This window comes from Macadamia integrifolia, chromosome 10 (assembly GCF_013358625.1).
Source record: "Macadamia integrifolia cultivar HAES 741 chromosome 10, SCU_Mint_v3, whole genome shotgun sequence".
Lineage (NCBI taxonomy): Eukaryota > Viridiplantae > Streptophyta > Magnoliopsida > Proteales > Proteaceae > Macadamia > Macadamia integrifolia.
Genome location: NC_056566.1, coordinates 26,142,636 through 26,155,074, shown reverse-complemented (window position 1 = coordinate 26,155,074; position 12,439 = coordinate 26,142,636). Strand labels below are relative to the sequence as shown.

Below are 12,439 nucleotides of genomic sequence, written 5' to 3'. Positions count from 1 at the left end.
CTTGTGCAGTACTTAGACCGCTTTACAAGAGTCAACATTTTTGGTATTTTAATTACAAGGAAAATACAAATACTTATTTTACAAAGTGAAATTTGTTTATAAGAAATACAAATATTTTTTGGCATTTTCCTTTCCCAACTTCCCTAGTAATCAAATGGAGACAAGTAGACAACTGGGGGCAAATGCACTATTTGTAAATGTGGACAAAGTAATTAGTTAATGTTCTACACACAAAAAAAGTAAATAAACAGTATTAATTAATTAGTTGATATAGAATAGTGTAAATAATGTCATAAATTGTAATCTGTCATAATCTCAAGCTAATTACATATGTGGTTGTTTGGTTCCTATTTTCGTAATATTCAAGAATGAACTAAACAAATATGAAGTCAATCTTGGGGGTTTGACACTTTAGTTGGTATTAAGTTTCCTCACTCGAGCCCGATCTATCGATAGGTATAGGGATCACCAATAGGGTTCTAGGCCCTTAATCTTATGTGGTAACTTCAAACATTATGTTTACCCACCCACTTCATGTCGTCCATAATAGAATAGATTACATATAACCCCTACTAACCTTGAAAAAAGGAGTATGGAAAGTTGAAGAAACTGACTTTACCGCTAATTCGCTATAACGGAGAGAGGGATCACATTGATCTGTACTTGGCTTGTAGTTGTTCTTTTCAATGCAACCTTCTTTTCAAGTGAAAAAAGGGGTCTGGGTGCCTTCAATCTTGGATTAACTATAGATTTTTTAGCAATGCTTGAATCTACATCCTTACTATGCTTGTCTTCAAGTGGCCCTATATTTACATAGACTAATGATAGGAGGGAGGGTAATGTTGCAGCAGTTCTAGACCATAGTTCCTATAATGAAAAATGGATCGATCATTAAATTGATTTGCATCAGTGGGTTTTGCCAGACCTCGATCTGATCACTCTCCCATCCTTATGTTTTCAAAGCCTAAAACAAAAAACTACCCATTTCGTCTATAGAGATTCTAGATGGAACATGATGAATTCTTGGACTCTGTTTGGTAGTCTTGGTCAGTATGAGTCCGCGGGATTAGTCAAGTACACCAATTTTTATTGTTGCTCATAAACTTAAAAGGTTGAAGGACCATCTTTGTGCTTAGTTGAGATCTGCTTTTACTTATATTGAAGAAGATGTTATAAAGTTAATGTCTCATATTATAAATGAACTACTTCTAATTCAACAACTAATGTCATTCCATTGTTTATCCCTACTCCACAGCACTGAAAGAAAATGTAGCTCCTTTGTTAGAACGAAATTAAATATATCATAATAATTTGAAGGAAATGAAATTTACAATTTCCTTCTCTCAACCTGAAAAAAAAAAAATATGAACAAAATTTGCAACAATGAAATGAAAAAGGTAGTTGGCATTGAAGATGTTAGAATGTTTCTAGTGGCATCTTATTTCTTCCACATGAAGAAATGATTAATCGTTTTGTCCATTAGATACATGAAATGTTCTAGAAAATGACATATCTAATAAGTCCATTGAGTCATCTTACAAATATGATCCATGAAGTAGAGGAAGCTTTCCCATATCTATTCAATAGTTCAAGTTCTAAACAACAAATAAAGTTTTAAATAATTTTCGACGTATTACATTACCATTTGGCAAAGTCGAATAACATTGATGTTTGTGGAATGAGGATCCTCTCCAACACCAACGATCCTCCAATGATCTATCCAAATGTTGGAAAGGCTTGGACACACATTCCCAGATGTTGGCTGGTGTTGGGATGTGTGACCAAGCCCTTGCAGCCCTTGATGGTCGTTGAAGGGATGTTGGAGGGGCATTGGAGGGTTCAGTCATTGGAGAGGAGCCTAATCCGTGTTTGTGAGCCCCTCCCACTATTAGATATAGAGAACCTGATACCTATCGTTACCTCTTTTAGATTCATTTCCCTCCCTCTCATCCCACCAAAATATATAAATAATAAAATTATTAAAGAAGGAAGATTTATATATTATTTCTCTGAAAAATACCTTAGTTGCAACCTTAGTTAGCAATTCGGCCGAATAATTCAAATTGAAATTTTCTGAATTAAATGAAAAATTCTGACCGAATCTGAATAAAAAATAAAAATCGGTAAAATTCACGGTTTTTTCAAAAGTGAATATAAAACACGAATAAATCGTGACGAACCGGATTAAACCGAATTATTTGGTTACCATTAACCCACTTAAAAAAAAAAACAAAACATAAAAAACCAAAACCGAACTTTGAAGTCCGCGTGGTTTTCTCTGGAAACCAAATCTCTCTCATCTCTTACCCTCTCTGAAAACCAGTGTCTGCACCTCGTCGGCTCGTCGCTCGCCGCCTCATTGCCTCACCGATCGCCGCCTCGCTGTCTCGCCGCTAGTCGCCTCCTACCTCGCCGCTCGCCGCCTTCTGCGGTCCTGCCTCGCCGACTCGCCTTCTCTGAAAAAACTAACACATCTCAAGCTTCTCAGCTTGTAGACCCATCTCACGGTTTGGCCTTTTGGGTTTCCACTTTCCACTTACGGTTACGACATCTTTTGGTTCTGTGGACTCTTGCCGTCTTGCCGATACGGGCTACCAGCGACCTCACTCCTTTAGTCCTTCGGAGTTTCGAACTTCCGATCCACTTCCTTCCTGTGAACTCTTGTGGCTACGGGTTAGTAATCATCCTCATAAACAGTGGCAGCAAAATCCAAAATAATTTGATTGTTTAAAGGAAAAAATAGTAAGTGTTGGATGTTGGAACTCATGGTTGTCTGCAATCAAGGGATTCTCACTAGATCGCAAAGTAGGATCTTTGCAGCACATGTGTGGATTATATCAAACAATTTGCATTTGATAAACTCCTATGACAAATCACCATAGATCATGTGTCATAGGAGTTTTTCTCTGATTGTATCTAACTGCCCTCTCTGTGTTAATTACTTTCTTTTTAAAAATTTTAGTTTATTCTTTCTTATGTAAAAATTACTTGTCACTTAAAATTGTATATTTACACTTTGTGGATGTTTTGCTTTATTCAGAATAGTTTTTCTTTTTAAGCATGGATGATGGAATCATGGAACTAGGTGAGTCATGGATTGAATGATGTGATTTTGAACTTTATATTCCTATAGGACAATTTCTTTAGAAATTGGATTACTATAACTATTGTTTCCATCACCAGATGATAGCTTTTTTCTAGTTTTTTATTGTATTGTATATTTGAACTATAGTAATTTGCTATTTCTAGGTGTACATATCAAGTTAATTACTTGATAAATAAAAAAGATACAATAAATTATAAAAAAAAAAGTCCAAATTTTTTGCCCGACTTTTATTTTTGTAATCGAATAATTCTTGAATCCGAATCCGAATCCGATTTTTATTTTGTCCGCTCTTTTGACCGCTTTTTTGACCGAATCCTTAAATTGACCAGTCGAATTATTCTGAATAATTCTCCGTCCGAATATGCTAACTATAGTTGCAACCCGTGTTCGCAGCGAAAGAAATATAATTTCGAAGGATATTTAAAAAAAAAAATACTAAAAACTTAAGCACGTATTTATGAGCCCTTGCCACTATTAGGCATACAGAGACTCCAATATCTATCATTAATTACCTCTTCTAGATTCACCTTAAAATAATAATAATAATAATAAGAAGAAGAAAATTTCCATATTGTTTCTCTGAGATGAAGGCAAGAAGATATTAACCAAATGATAATAATGTTAAGAAAATTGCTTTTTGGAAATGAAAATCCTAACCAAACCCTTTAATAAAAGAAAGAAGCAAATCACTATCTCAACCCATATATGAAACTTAGATGGAAGTTCTTCTTTCTAATTAAACTCTCTCTCTCTCTCTCTCTCTCTCTCTCTCTCTCTCTCTTCTAGTTATTATAAATACATGCAAGGAGCACTAACAAACCATATACTCTTCAAATTCAAATATATATTATAGCAATGGAGAAAACAGCTGTTTACGACTTCTTTGGTTCAGGATCTAACAATAACAATGGTGGTCGCAGATTTGAAGATATAAGAGTAGACAATCTTCCAAGAAGGAGCTCACAACAGCCGATCACAATCACTGGTGAAATAGTGAGAAATCAAAGTTTTTTTATTAGAGGATGCTCTGGTTGTTGATCATATTTATACATCTATAAGTCAAGATATGTATAATGTGAATATTATAGATAGAGAAATGATGCGAGTTCCCATCACAGTACGGTATGGTAACAAAAATTATGAGGAATTTTTGCAGAGGCACTTTCCCAGTACATATTATTTAACTATGGGAACATTGTTTCATCAAAATATTTTGAAAGAAGGAGACCGTGTTGAGATAGAGTGGGTCCACCAACGTAATTATCATATGATCATCAGAAAGCTAAAAAAAAAACTAAAAAGGGAAAAGGTAATTAAGTAGAGTTAATTAGATGCTAATTCATTATTTATTTAATTAGTTAAAACCTTTTTACATTACTAGACTTTGTTTGTGGTAGTTTTGACTCTTAATATTGTTTTTAATGTTAAAATTGTAGGTGGGGAATTTTCTGGATGGAGCAAAAGTTGCAGATTAGTGCGTACGTTGGAGTTTGATGATCAAAGAGTAGATAGATATTAAGAAATAATTAATTATTTCTTAAGAGGTAGTGGATTATGCTATTGAGTTAAGGCTATGGCAGAATTGATTTAACTAGGAATAATAAGTTGATGCAGTGTCTTTTTTTGTGTGTGTGTGTGTGTGTGTGTGTGTGTGGTNNGGTTAGAGGTAGTTTATGCGGATGGACCTCTATGGCCAATGTAATATTCTCTTTGAATTTCTTCTTATGGTTTTGAGATGATAATATTCTTCTTATAGTTTTGAGATTTTGATATATATTAGGGTTGCATATCATTTGTTCTCTCTCTCATTTATTTCGTTTTATTTTCTGGCCTTAAAAACTTTGTTAAATCTGATTTAAGGACAATCTATATTTAGATTATCCATGCAGATATAGGCTATTCAGTCCTACACATTAAGGACCGGCCTATCCAAGCAAGGGAACCGACCAAGGTGAAGATTCCTGATTTGCTTCCATTGGGAAGGAATGGGGGAGAGAGAGAGTGTGTGTGACTGGCATTATCTTTTTGTTGAGCTTTGATGCAAATAATCATGAGAGGGAGAGAGGTCGTTGTGTGTCGGGGTGTCAATTTCAAGCTCACACCGGTAGGCCCAATCGAGCCCGACACGTTTATGTCCCGACCTAGACCGGCTCAATTAATAAACATGTTGGGCTCAAGCCCGACATATTTATAAACAGGTAGTACACGGTGCAACCACCTAGCGCAATGGACGCCCGATTGAGCTGACACATTTATAAGCCCGACTTGAACCGACTCCTTTAAGCCCGACCTAGCCTGACCCCTATAATACTACTTGTATTTTTTTTTTTTTAATATTATTTGTATTTAGTGCTAAGGCTATGTGATATATACAATTGAGATGATGGTAATTGTTGTATGAACATTCATATTTTTTATGCATAGTTTAATTGATTTGAATTTATTAAACTTGGGTTATGTAGATGGTTTAATTGATTTGAGTTTCGTGGGTTAAAGATTGAGTACCTTAGTACTTACTTACTTTGCCCATCTTTGGCTTAGTCCATTTTAATTATGGAATCTTTTTCTTTATTATGCCCATCTTTGCCTCATTTTATTGGTATTCCTCTTCAAGCACATTTAAGAGACCAATTTTAAAAAGGACCCGTTTAAAGCTCGTTTATAGTTAAATAGGTCTAAAGTCTGGTTAAGGCCCGATTAAGACTCGTTTATGGTAGCACGATTAAAGCTCGGAACCAACTGGATCGATTATTAACCGTACCATGCCCATGCTAGCTAAGCTCGTTTAGCTAAACGGTAGTTTATGGTGCAACCTTAAAAATTGGCTGAGCCCAATTAGGCCCGACCGAGACTAGCCCGGCCTGATCGATTGACACCCCTAGCTGTGTGTATGTGGCATTTTCTTTTATGTTGAGCTTTAAATGAAATAATAACAATTTTGGATTAACTAAATTATAGGCTGCAAAAGATCTTATATGATCACATAAAATAGATGTTGGTGTACAATGTCTTGTATTTCGTCACAGTATAATCTAGGAAGTACTGGTGCAGGAGCCTCAACATGCAGGAGACCCATCCCACTAATCGGTTAGAGGCTATGGGGTTGCAAGGGGGCAAGAGGTCCCCTGCATAGCAGGAGGTAAGGGGTGTAGTCCCCCGCTCTAATTTTTTATTTGAGGTCAGTTTTGTACTTTTTTCGGATTAGGGTTTTTGCTAGATATTCAGATTAGGGTTTTCGCTATATATTCATAGCGAGTGTTTCTTTATAATGCAAGCAATAATGAGAGGTGTGAAGGACGAGCGCTGTAATTCTATTCTCCATTGATAGTGAAAGAGCATCTCATCTCACCTAGGACGCAGACAATACTGTCAAACCTCGTAAATCTGTGTACATTGTTTGTTCTTAATTTTTCGATTATCTTCTACATCGTTTTAGGATTGCATTTCTATAGTAGAGTTAACATTTCCACTTTTAGCTTCAATATTTAATATTAATCTTATAGGCAAGAGAACCATGTCCTGCGTAGGCCAATTGGGAGCACAAGCCAAACCCATGCATAGAAGCACTGTTTTATTTGAGTTGGGTGTAATGGATATACCCCGAACCCAAATATAGATCGAGCCTATCATCAAGTCTTTCAACTTAAACTAGGACTTGGGCCAGAGCTCTATTGCAACTGACAACCACCAATATCACCACGAGAGCCGCCTCTCAAGAGTCAATAATTTTTGTATTTTAGCTGTAAGAAAAAAATGCATAAATTTATTTTAAGAAGTGAAATATATTTATACAAAATGCAAATATTTTACTGACATTTTCCTTTTTCCCTCGTAACCAAATGGAGAGAAGTAGACAATTGGGGTTGAATGCACGATTCAGAAATGTGGACAAAGTAATTAAAAAAAAAAAAATACATTATGAGAATGATAGATTCTGATTAGATTGAGATGATTCATTGTCTTTCTTTTCTTGCCATCAGCCGCCTAGCGCAGCTTGATTTGGAAATGCTTATGAGGCAGCCTTCCTTTGGGCAGGGTGAGTTCAACGCTCTCCCCAACCCCCCCCCCCCCTCTTTTCCCCTGGCCATCTTTCCTTGAGTCGAGACATCACCTGGCAGCTTTGGCCTGTCATCCAAGTTGGCCCATAGGCCCTTGATAGGAATTGATAAAATAATAATAATAAAATCTTTTTCTAACAAATATCATCCAAAAGCCAAGATCTAAAACAATTTTAAATCAGTAACTGAGAAAGAAAATGTTCTCATCTGTGTTTATTTTTTTTACTAATTGAATTATTGTGAGACTATATGCCACTTTTTAATTTGATGTTATATCTCAACTATTATCCAATAGTGTATGTATATATCAACATCTACGGCCAATGAGAGGATACGCACCAACATCTGCAACATGGGGCAGCATGGTTTTTTCACAATTGTGGTGTCTTAGCATAGGCACACACTATCAATTTGCATTATTTCTTCCTTAATTTAATTAGATATTGATGTGAATAATATTTTTTTTTCAAATTTCAGCCATAACTAAATTGCCACATGCAATCTTTTCGTATTATAATGGAATTAGTTTTTTTTTAAAGGGTAAATAATGGAATGGTATTTCTCTTTTCTTTTTTATTTTTCTTTTATTTATTTATTTATTTATTTTTTGCAAGAAAATGAAATGGATTTTAGTTATCTGTGTTATGGTACTTTTTTTTTTTGTAGAAATATGTATCATGGAATCTGTATTATGGTACCCACTACCCAACTCCCATAACTCCCACTTTTTTTTACGTGAAAATCGTCTGTAGCTATTAGGGGTGTCGATTCCGGGCCTGTATCGGTAGGCCCGATTGAGCCTAACATGTTCATGGCCTGACCTAGACTGGTCTGATTAATAAATGTATTGAGCTTATTTATAAATAGGTAGTATATGATGCAACCACCTAACCCGACGGGTGCCCGACCGGCTTGACACATTTACAAGCTTGATTTGAACTGACTCTTTAAGCCCGACCTAGCCCTACTTGTATTTTTTTAATACTATTTGTATATGATGCTAAGGCTAACTATGTGATATGTATAGTTTGAGCTGGTGGTGATTGTTATTTGAGCATGCATCTTTTTTATGCACAGTTTAATTGATTTGAACTTGCTAAACTTGAGTTGTATAGGAATAATTTAATTGATTTGAGTTTTATGGGTTAAAGACTGAGTACCTTAGTAATTTATTTGTTTTGCCCATTTTTGGGTTAAGCCATTTTAACTATGGAATCTTGTTTTGCTATGTCCAACTTTGCCTTATTTTATTGGTATTCCTCTTCAAACACATTTAAGAGACCAATTTTAAAAGATGACCTATTTAAAGTCTATTTAAAATTAATATAAGTCTATAGCCCGGTTAAAGCTCGTTGATGGCAGCCCGATTAAAGATTGAGATTGACTGGCCCTATTATTAACCGTACCATGCCCGTGCTATCTAAGCTCATTTAGTTGTTCATGCTGTAGTCCTAGAAATTGGTCGAGCCCGACTAAGCTCAGTTAAGACCGACCCGACCCTACCGTTTGACAGCCCTATTAGCTATTGCACTAGCTAGTGAACATTGGGTGGCTGGGGAGTCGCTTGGAGTGTGTGTTTAGATTCTCTCTGTCACCAGATGCTCTCTCGCATCAGATACTCATTGCACCTCATTGCTCCCTGTAGACGACTTGAACCCCATTTTTTTCATATGAAAACTTTAACTTTTGGTGCAAATGTAAAATAAATTTGGTAGGTGTGTATTTCGGTAATTTTATTACAAGGTAATCTTAAATATTCCCAAAAATAAAAATCGAACGGTTTCAAAATCATTTCAGTGAAATACAATCTAATGGTTGGGAAGGTCTCGTGCTTAACTCTTAAGCACTTCGAACTTTGAAGTTTAAAATTTAAACGCCATCAAGCGATTAAAGCCTCAAGACTTCGATGAACGCGCCCGAAAACCAGTCGGGAAGGATCGTAGGAGAGGCAGACAGAACGGTGAATGAGGTTTTTTTTATTCCCTTTCGTATAATTTATGATTTTTTTTTTTTTTTGGTATCAATAATATTGCTACATTGCTGTAATGTAAAGTTAGTGTAACTCAGGAGGAAGAGGAGAAGATTTTCTGTATTTTTTCATCCTCTAAGAACAATCAACCAACCGTACAATGTCTTCTTCTTGTCCCTTCTGTAATCAAACCCTTCCATTACAAGAACTTGAATGGTAATCAATCAATTCTTCTATCTTCGTTTCTGTTTGATTTTCTCTGAGAATACGGTCCCTTAAACTGATTATTGAGGGGTGGGGTGGGGATTATGGTGAATTTACAGGCACGCGAACAATCACCTTGTAGAGGAAGAGATTTCAAGGGACATGGAGTTAGCCAAACTCATTTCCTTAGCCCATGAAGAAATCCCTTCTAGCCTTCCTGTATGTGCTTTTGTTCTTTCATGTTTTCCTTTCAGTTTAAGGGACCGTACAATGTCTTCTTCTTGTCCCTTCTGTAATCAAACCCTTCCATTACAAGAACTTGAATGGTAATCAATCAATTCTTCTATCTTCGTTTCTGTTTGATTTTCTCTGAGAATACGGTCCCTTAAACTGATTATTGAGGGGTGGGGTGGGGATTATGGTGAATTTACAGGCACGCGAACAATCACCTTGTAGAGGAAGAGATTTCAAGGGACATGGAGTTAGCCAAACTCATTTCCTTAGCCCATGAAGAAATCCCTTCTAGCCTTCCTGTATGTGCTTTTGTTCTTTCATGTTTTCCTTTCAATTGGGTTGTTCCCATTATTTCCTTTCTTATGCTTAATGATTTGCAATTATATGTTGTGCTTCGTAGAATGCGAAAACCCACCTTTTGGAGAATGAGCTTGAGAGGGACATGGAGTTGGCCCAACTGATATCATTAGCCCCTGAAGTTAGTTCTCCTACACTTACTGTATATGCTTCTGTTCTTTCTTGTTTCCATTGCTTCTAGCTTGTTTGCATTTATTTTTATATGTTTAAATCACCTTGTGGTTTGTTCGGTTGATAACTTGCTGTCATACTTGTCAAGTCTTTGCCTTGGCATCCAGTACATTCAGGGTGTCAAGGTGATGCCTCGCATTACAGGATGTAGGTGAGGCGACTGCCTTGGTCGCCTAGGTGGCTAGGTGGACATCTTATGCTGTTTTTTTGGATGATTTTATTTTATGATGTTTCTATGCTAGATATATGGGATAAAGGGGAAAAACACCAGGGCACCTTGTTGCCTAGGTGCCCCACCACCACCTTGGATCATCTTGGCACCTTGACAATCATCGCCTTGTGGTTGTGTCTGGTTACCATAGAGTGAAGTGAAGGGAAATGAAACCAAAACAAAAATAACAGAGAACTTTTCTAATTATCACCAACAATGATGGTGTGACTAAATAAAAAACTTAATAGTATTGTAATTAAATTTTACATCACTTCTAACAAAATTACTTGGATTTGAATAGGAGAAATATGATGGGATTAAAGGGTTAAGAAATATATATTAGAAAATTTTAATTACTATCTGTTGTACATCTTAAGTCACACAATCATGATTACAAAAGTTTCCATTTCTTCTTAAATTAGTTTCAACTTCCTTTGTTTACTTGTAAATAGAGGGAGCCTGTATAGTTATCTGAGCTTTAGCCATTTTTAACTAATATGATTTGCTGGTTGTTTGTTTCTCTGCAATAATTTATACTTTTTTTCAAATGCACCTGTTAAAATTTGTTTAGCTCATCCCCAACAACCTATTTATAGGATGAACATATGAATGGAGAACAATTATTCTCTTCTGTTTCCGGAGAGACTCAGGAAGCTAGTACCTCAACTGCAAGTCGCAACACAATTGATCATTGCGAAAGCTGTAACGAAGAACAAGTGTCTTGCTTAGTAAAACTGCAGATTAGAAGCACTTTTCACAAAGTTGAAGGAGGTCTCATGGCCTTGTTGAAGAAGTGTTTGGAACTGGAAAATGGACGTTCCACCACTATTTTATCTGGGTATGTTGATCATTTTCAGACCATTAAATCAGAGGATGCTGGCTGGGGTTGTGGATGGCGTAATATTCAAATGCTGAGTTCTCATTTGATAACTCATAGGCAGAAAGTAAGGGAAATTATTTTTGGCGGTTCAGGATTTGTTCCAGATATCCCATCACTTCAGAGATGGCTTGAGATTGCATGGAAAAGGGGTTTTGATGCAGTTGGCTCAAATACATTTAACCAAAAAATCTATGGCTCAAGAGAATGGATTGGAACCACTGAATGTGCTGCACTCTTCCGTTATTTTGGACTTCGGGCGCACATAGTAGATTTTGGTAGGAAGGAAATTCCAATCACACAGTTTGTGCAAACCAATGGTAGAGATAAGAGGAAAGTAGAACATGTTTATGGACCAATGGACAAGTTTCTACTTAATAAACATCATGGTGGTCCAAAGGCAAGAATCATAAAGCATGAGGACACTAGCACTTCTAGTGTTCAGAGTGGGAGTGGGAATCAATTGGATGCTTCAATTACGGTAATCAATGATAACTTGCCAGATCATGATGAGCTTGGTACCCATTCGACGGGCATGACTAAGGGTCATCAGGTCCTTGTTGATTGGGTGTGGAAATATTTTTCTGATGAGAAGTCCAACAAGATGGACACTCCTCAACGTGTTATTATCAGTGATAAAACGTGAGTGATGATTCTGTCTTGTCTATATTTCTCACACATCTGTTCTTTTTTAGTTTTCAGAAAATTATGTTTTTGACTGTGTTGTACTTGTGTTGAGAACACCAATAAGCAGGCCATTGTACTTTCAGCATTTTGGCCATTCAAGAACAATTGTTGGGATTCAAATCCAAAGACAGCGTCCTGGGATTCCAGAACAATACTTCCTCCTAGTTTTAGATCCTGGTCATGTAAGTTACTTTGTTCCTGTAACCATGAATGCTACATTAACAGCACATCCTCCCCTCTACCCTACTCTTGTCTTCCTTCCTTCTATTTTCATTTGACTTTTTATGACTCAGCCTCATTGATTCAGTAGCAAAACAGATCCAGTTATCATGATCACAGTTTGCAACTTAGACTGAATTCACTTCTATGATTTATTTGGGTTATAGTATAATAGAACACATAAGAGAAGCTTGGAACATTAGGGATATATCTTTGTGTGTTGTTTAAATTATACTGTTTTCTGCTTCTTTTTTTTGGGGGGGGGGGTTGGGAGGTGTGTCTTGGGATATTCAAATTTTGTTTTTCTTATTCATGTCTAGTTGGACATAGAAATATGATCATCTTC

The 12,439-nt window shown here is 36.3% G+C and overlaps 1 protein-coding gene across 12 annotated transcripts in view; it reads left to right on the top strand.

Moving 5' to 3' along the window:
- The first annotated feature begins 9,028 nt into the window (after nt 1-9,028).
- LOC122090478 (zinc finger-containing ubiquitin peptidase 1) overlaps nt 9,029-12,439 on the top strand; it is a 30,559-nt gene continuing 27,148 nt past the window's right edge. For 4 of the 12 annotated variants that reach the window (XR_006143657.1, XR_006143654.1, XR_006143656.1 and 1 more), the window contains exons 1-7: nt 9,029-9,133; nt 9,232-9,349; nt 9,457-9,663; nt 9,771-9,870; nt 9,972-10,049; nt 10,907-11,829; nt 11,939-12,056. Coding sequence is in view for 9 of the 12 variants with exons in the window: in XM_042660077.1 (XP_042516011.1) it covers nt 9,294-9,349; nt 9,457-9,663; nt 9,771-9,870; nt 9,972-10,049; nt 10,907-11,829; nt 11,939-12,056 (1,482 nt within the window). In the remaining 3 variants the exon portion in view is untranslated. Of the gene's footprint in view, nt 9,134-9,217; nt 9,350-9,456; nt 9,664-9,770; nt 9,871-9,971; nt 10,050-10,906; nt 11,830-11,938; nt 12,057-12,439 lie in introns of all 12 variants that reach the window. The other 8 variants (XM_042660082.1, XM_042660080.1, XM_042660079.1 and 5 more) reach the window with 8 other exon arrangements.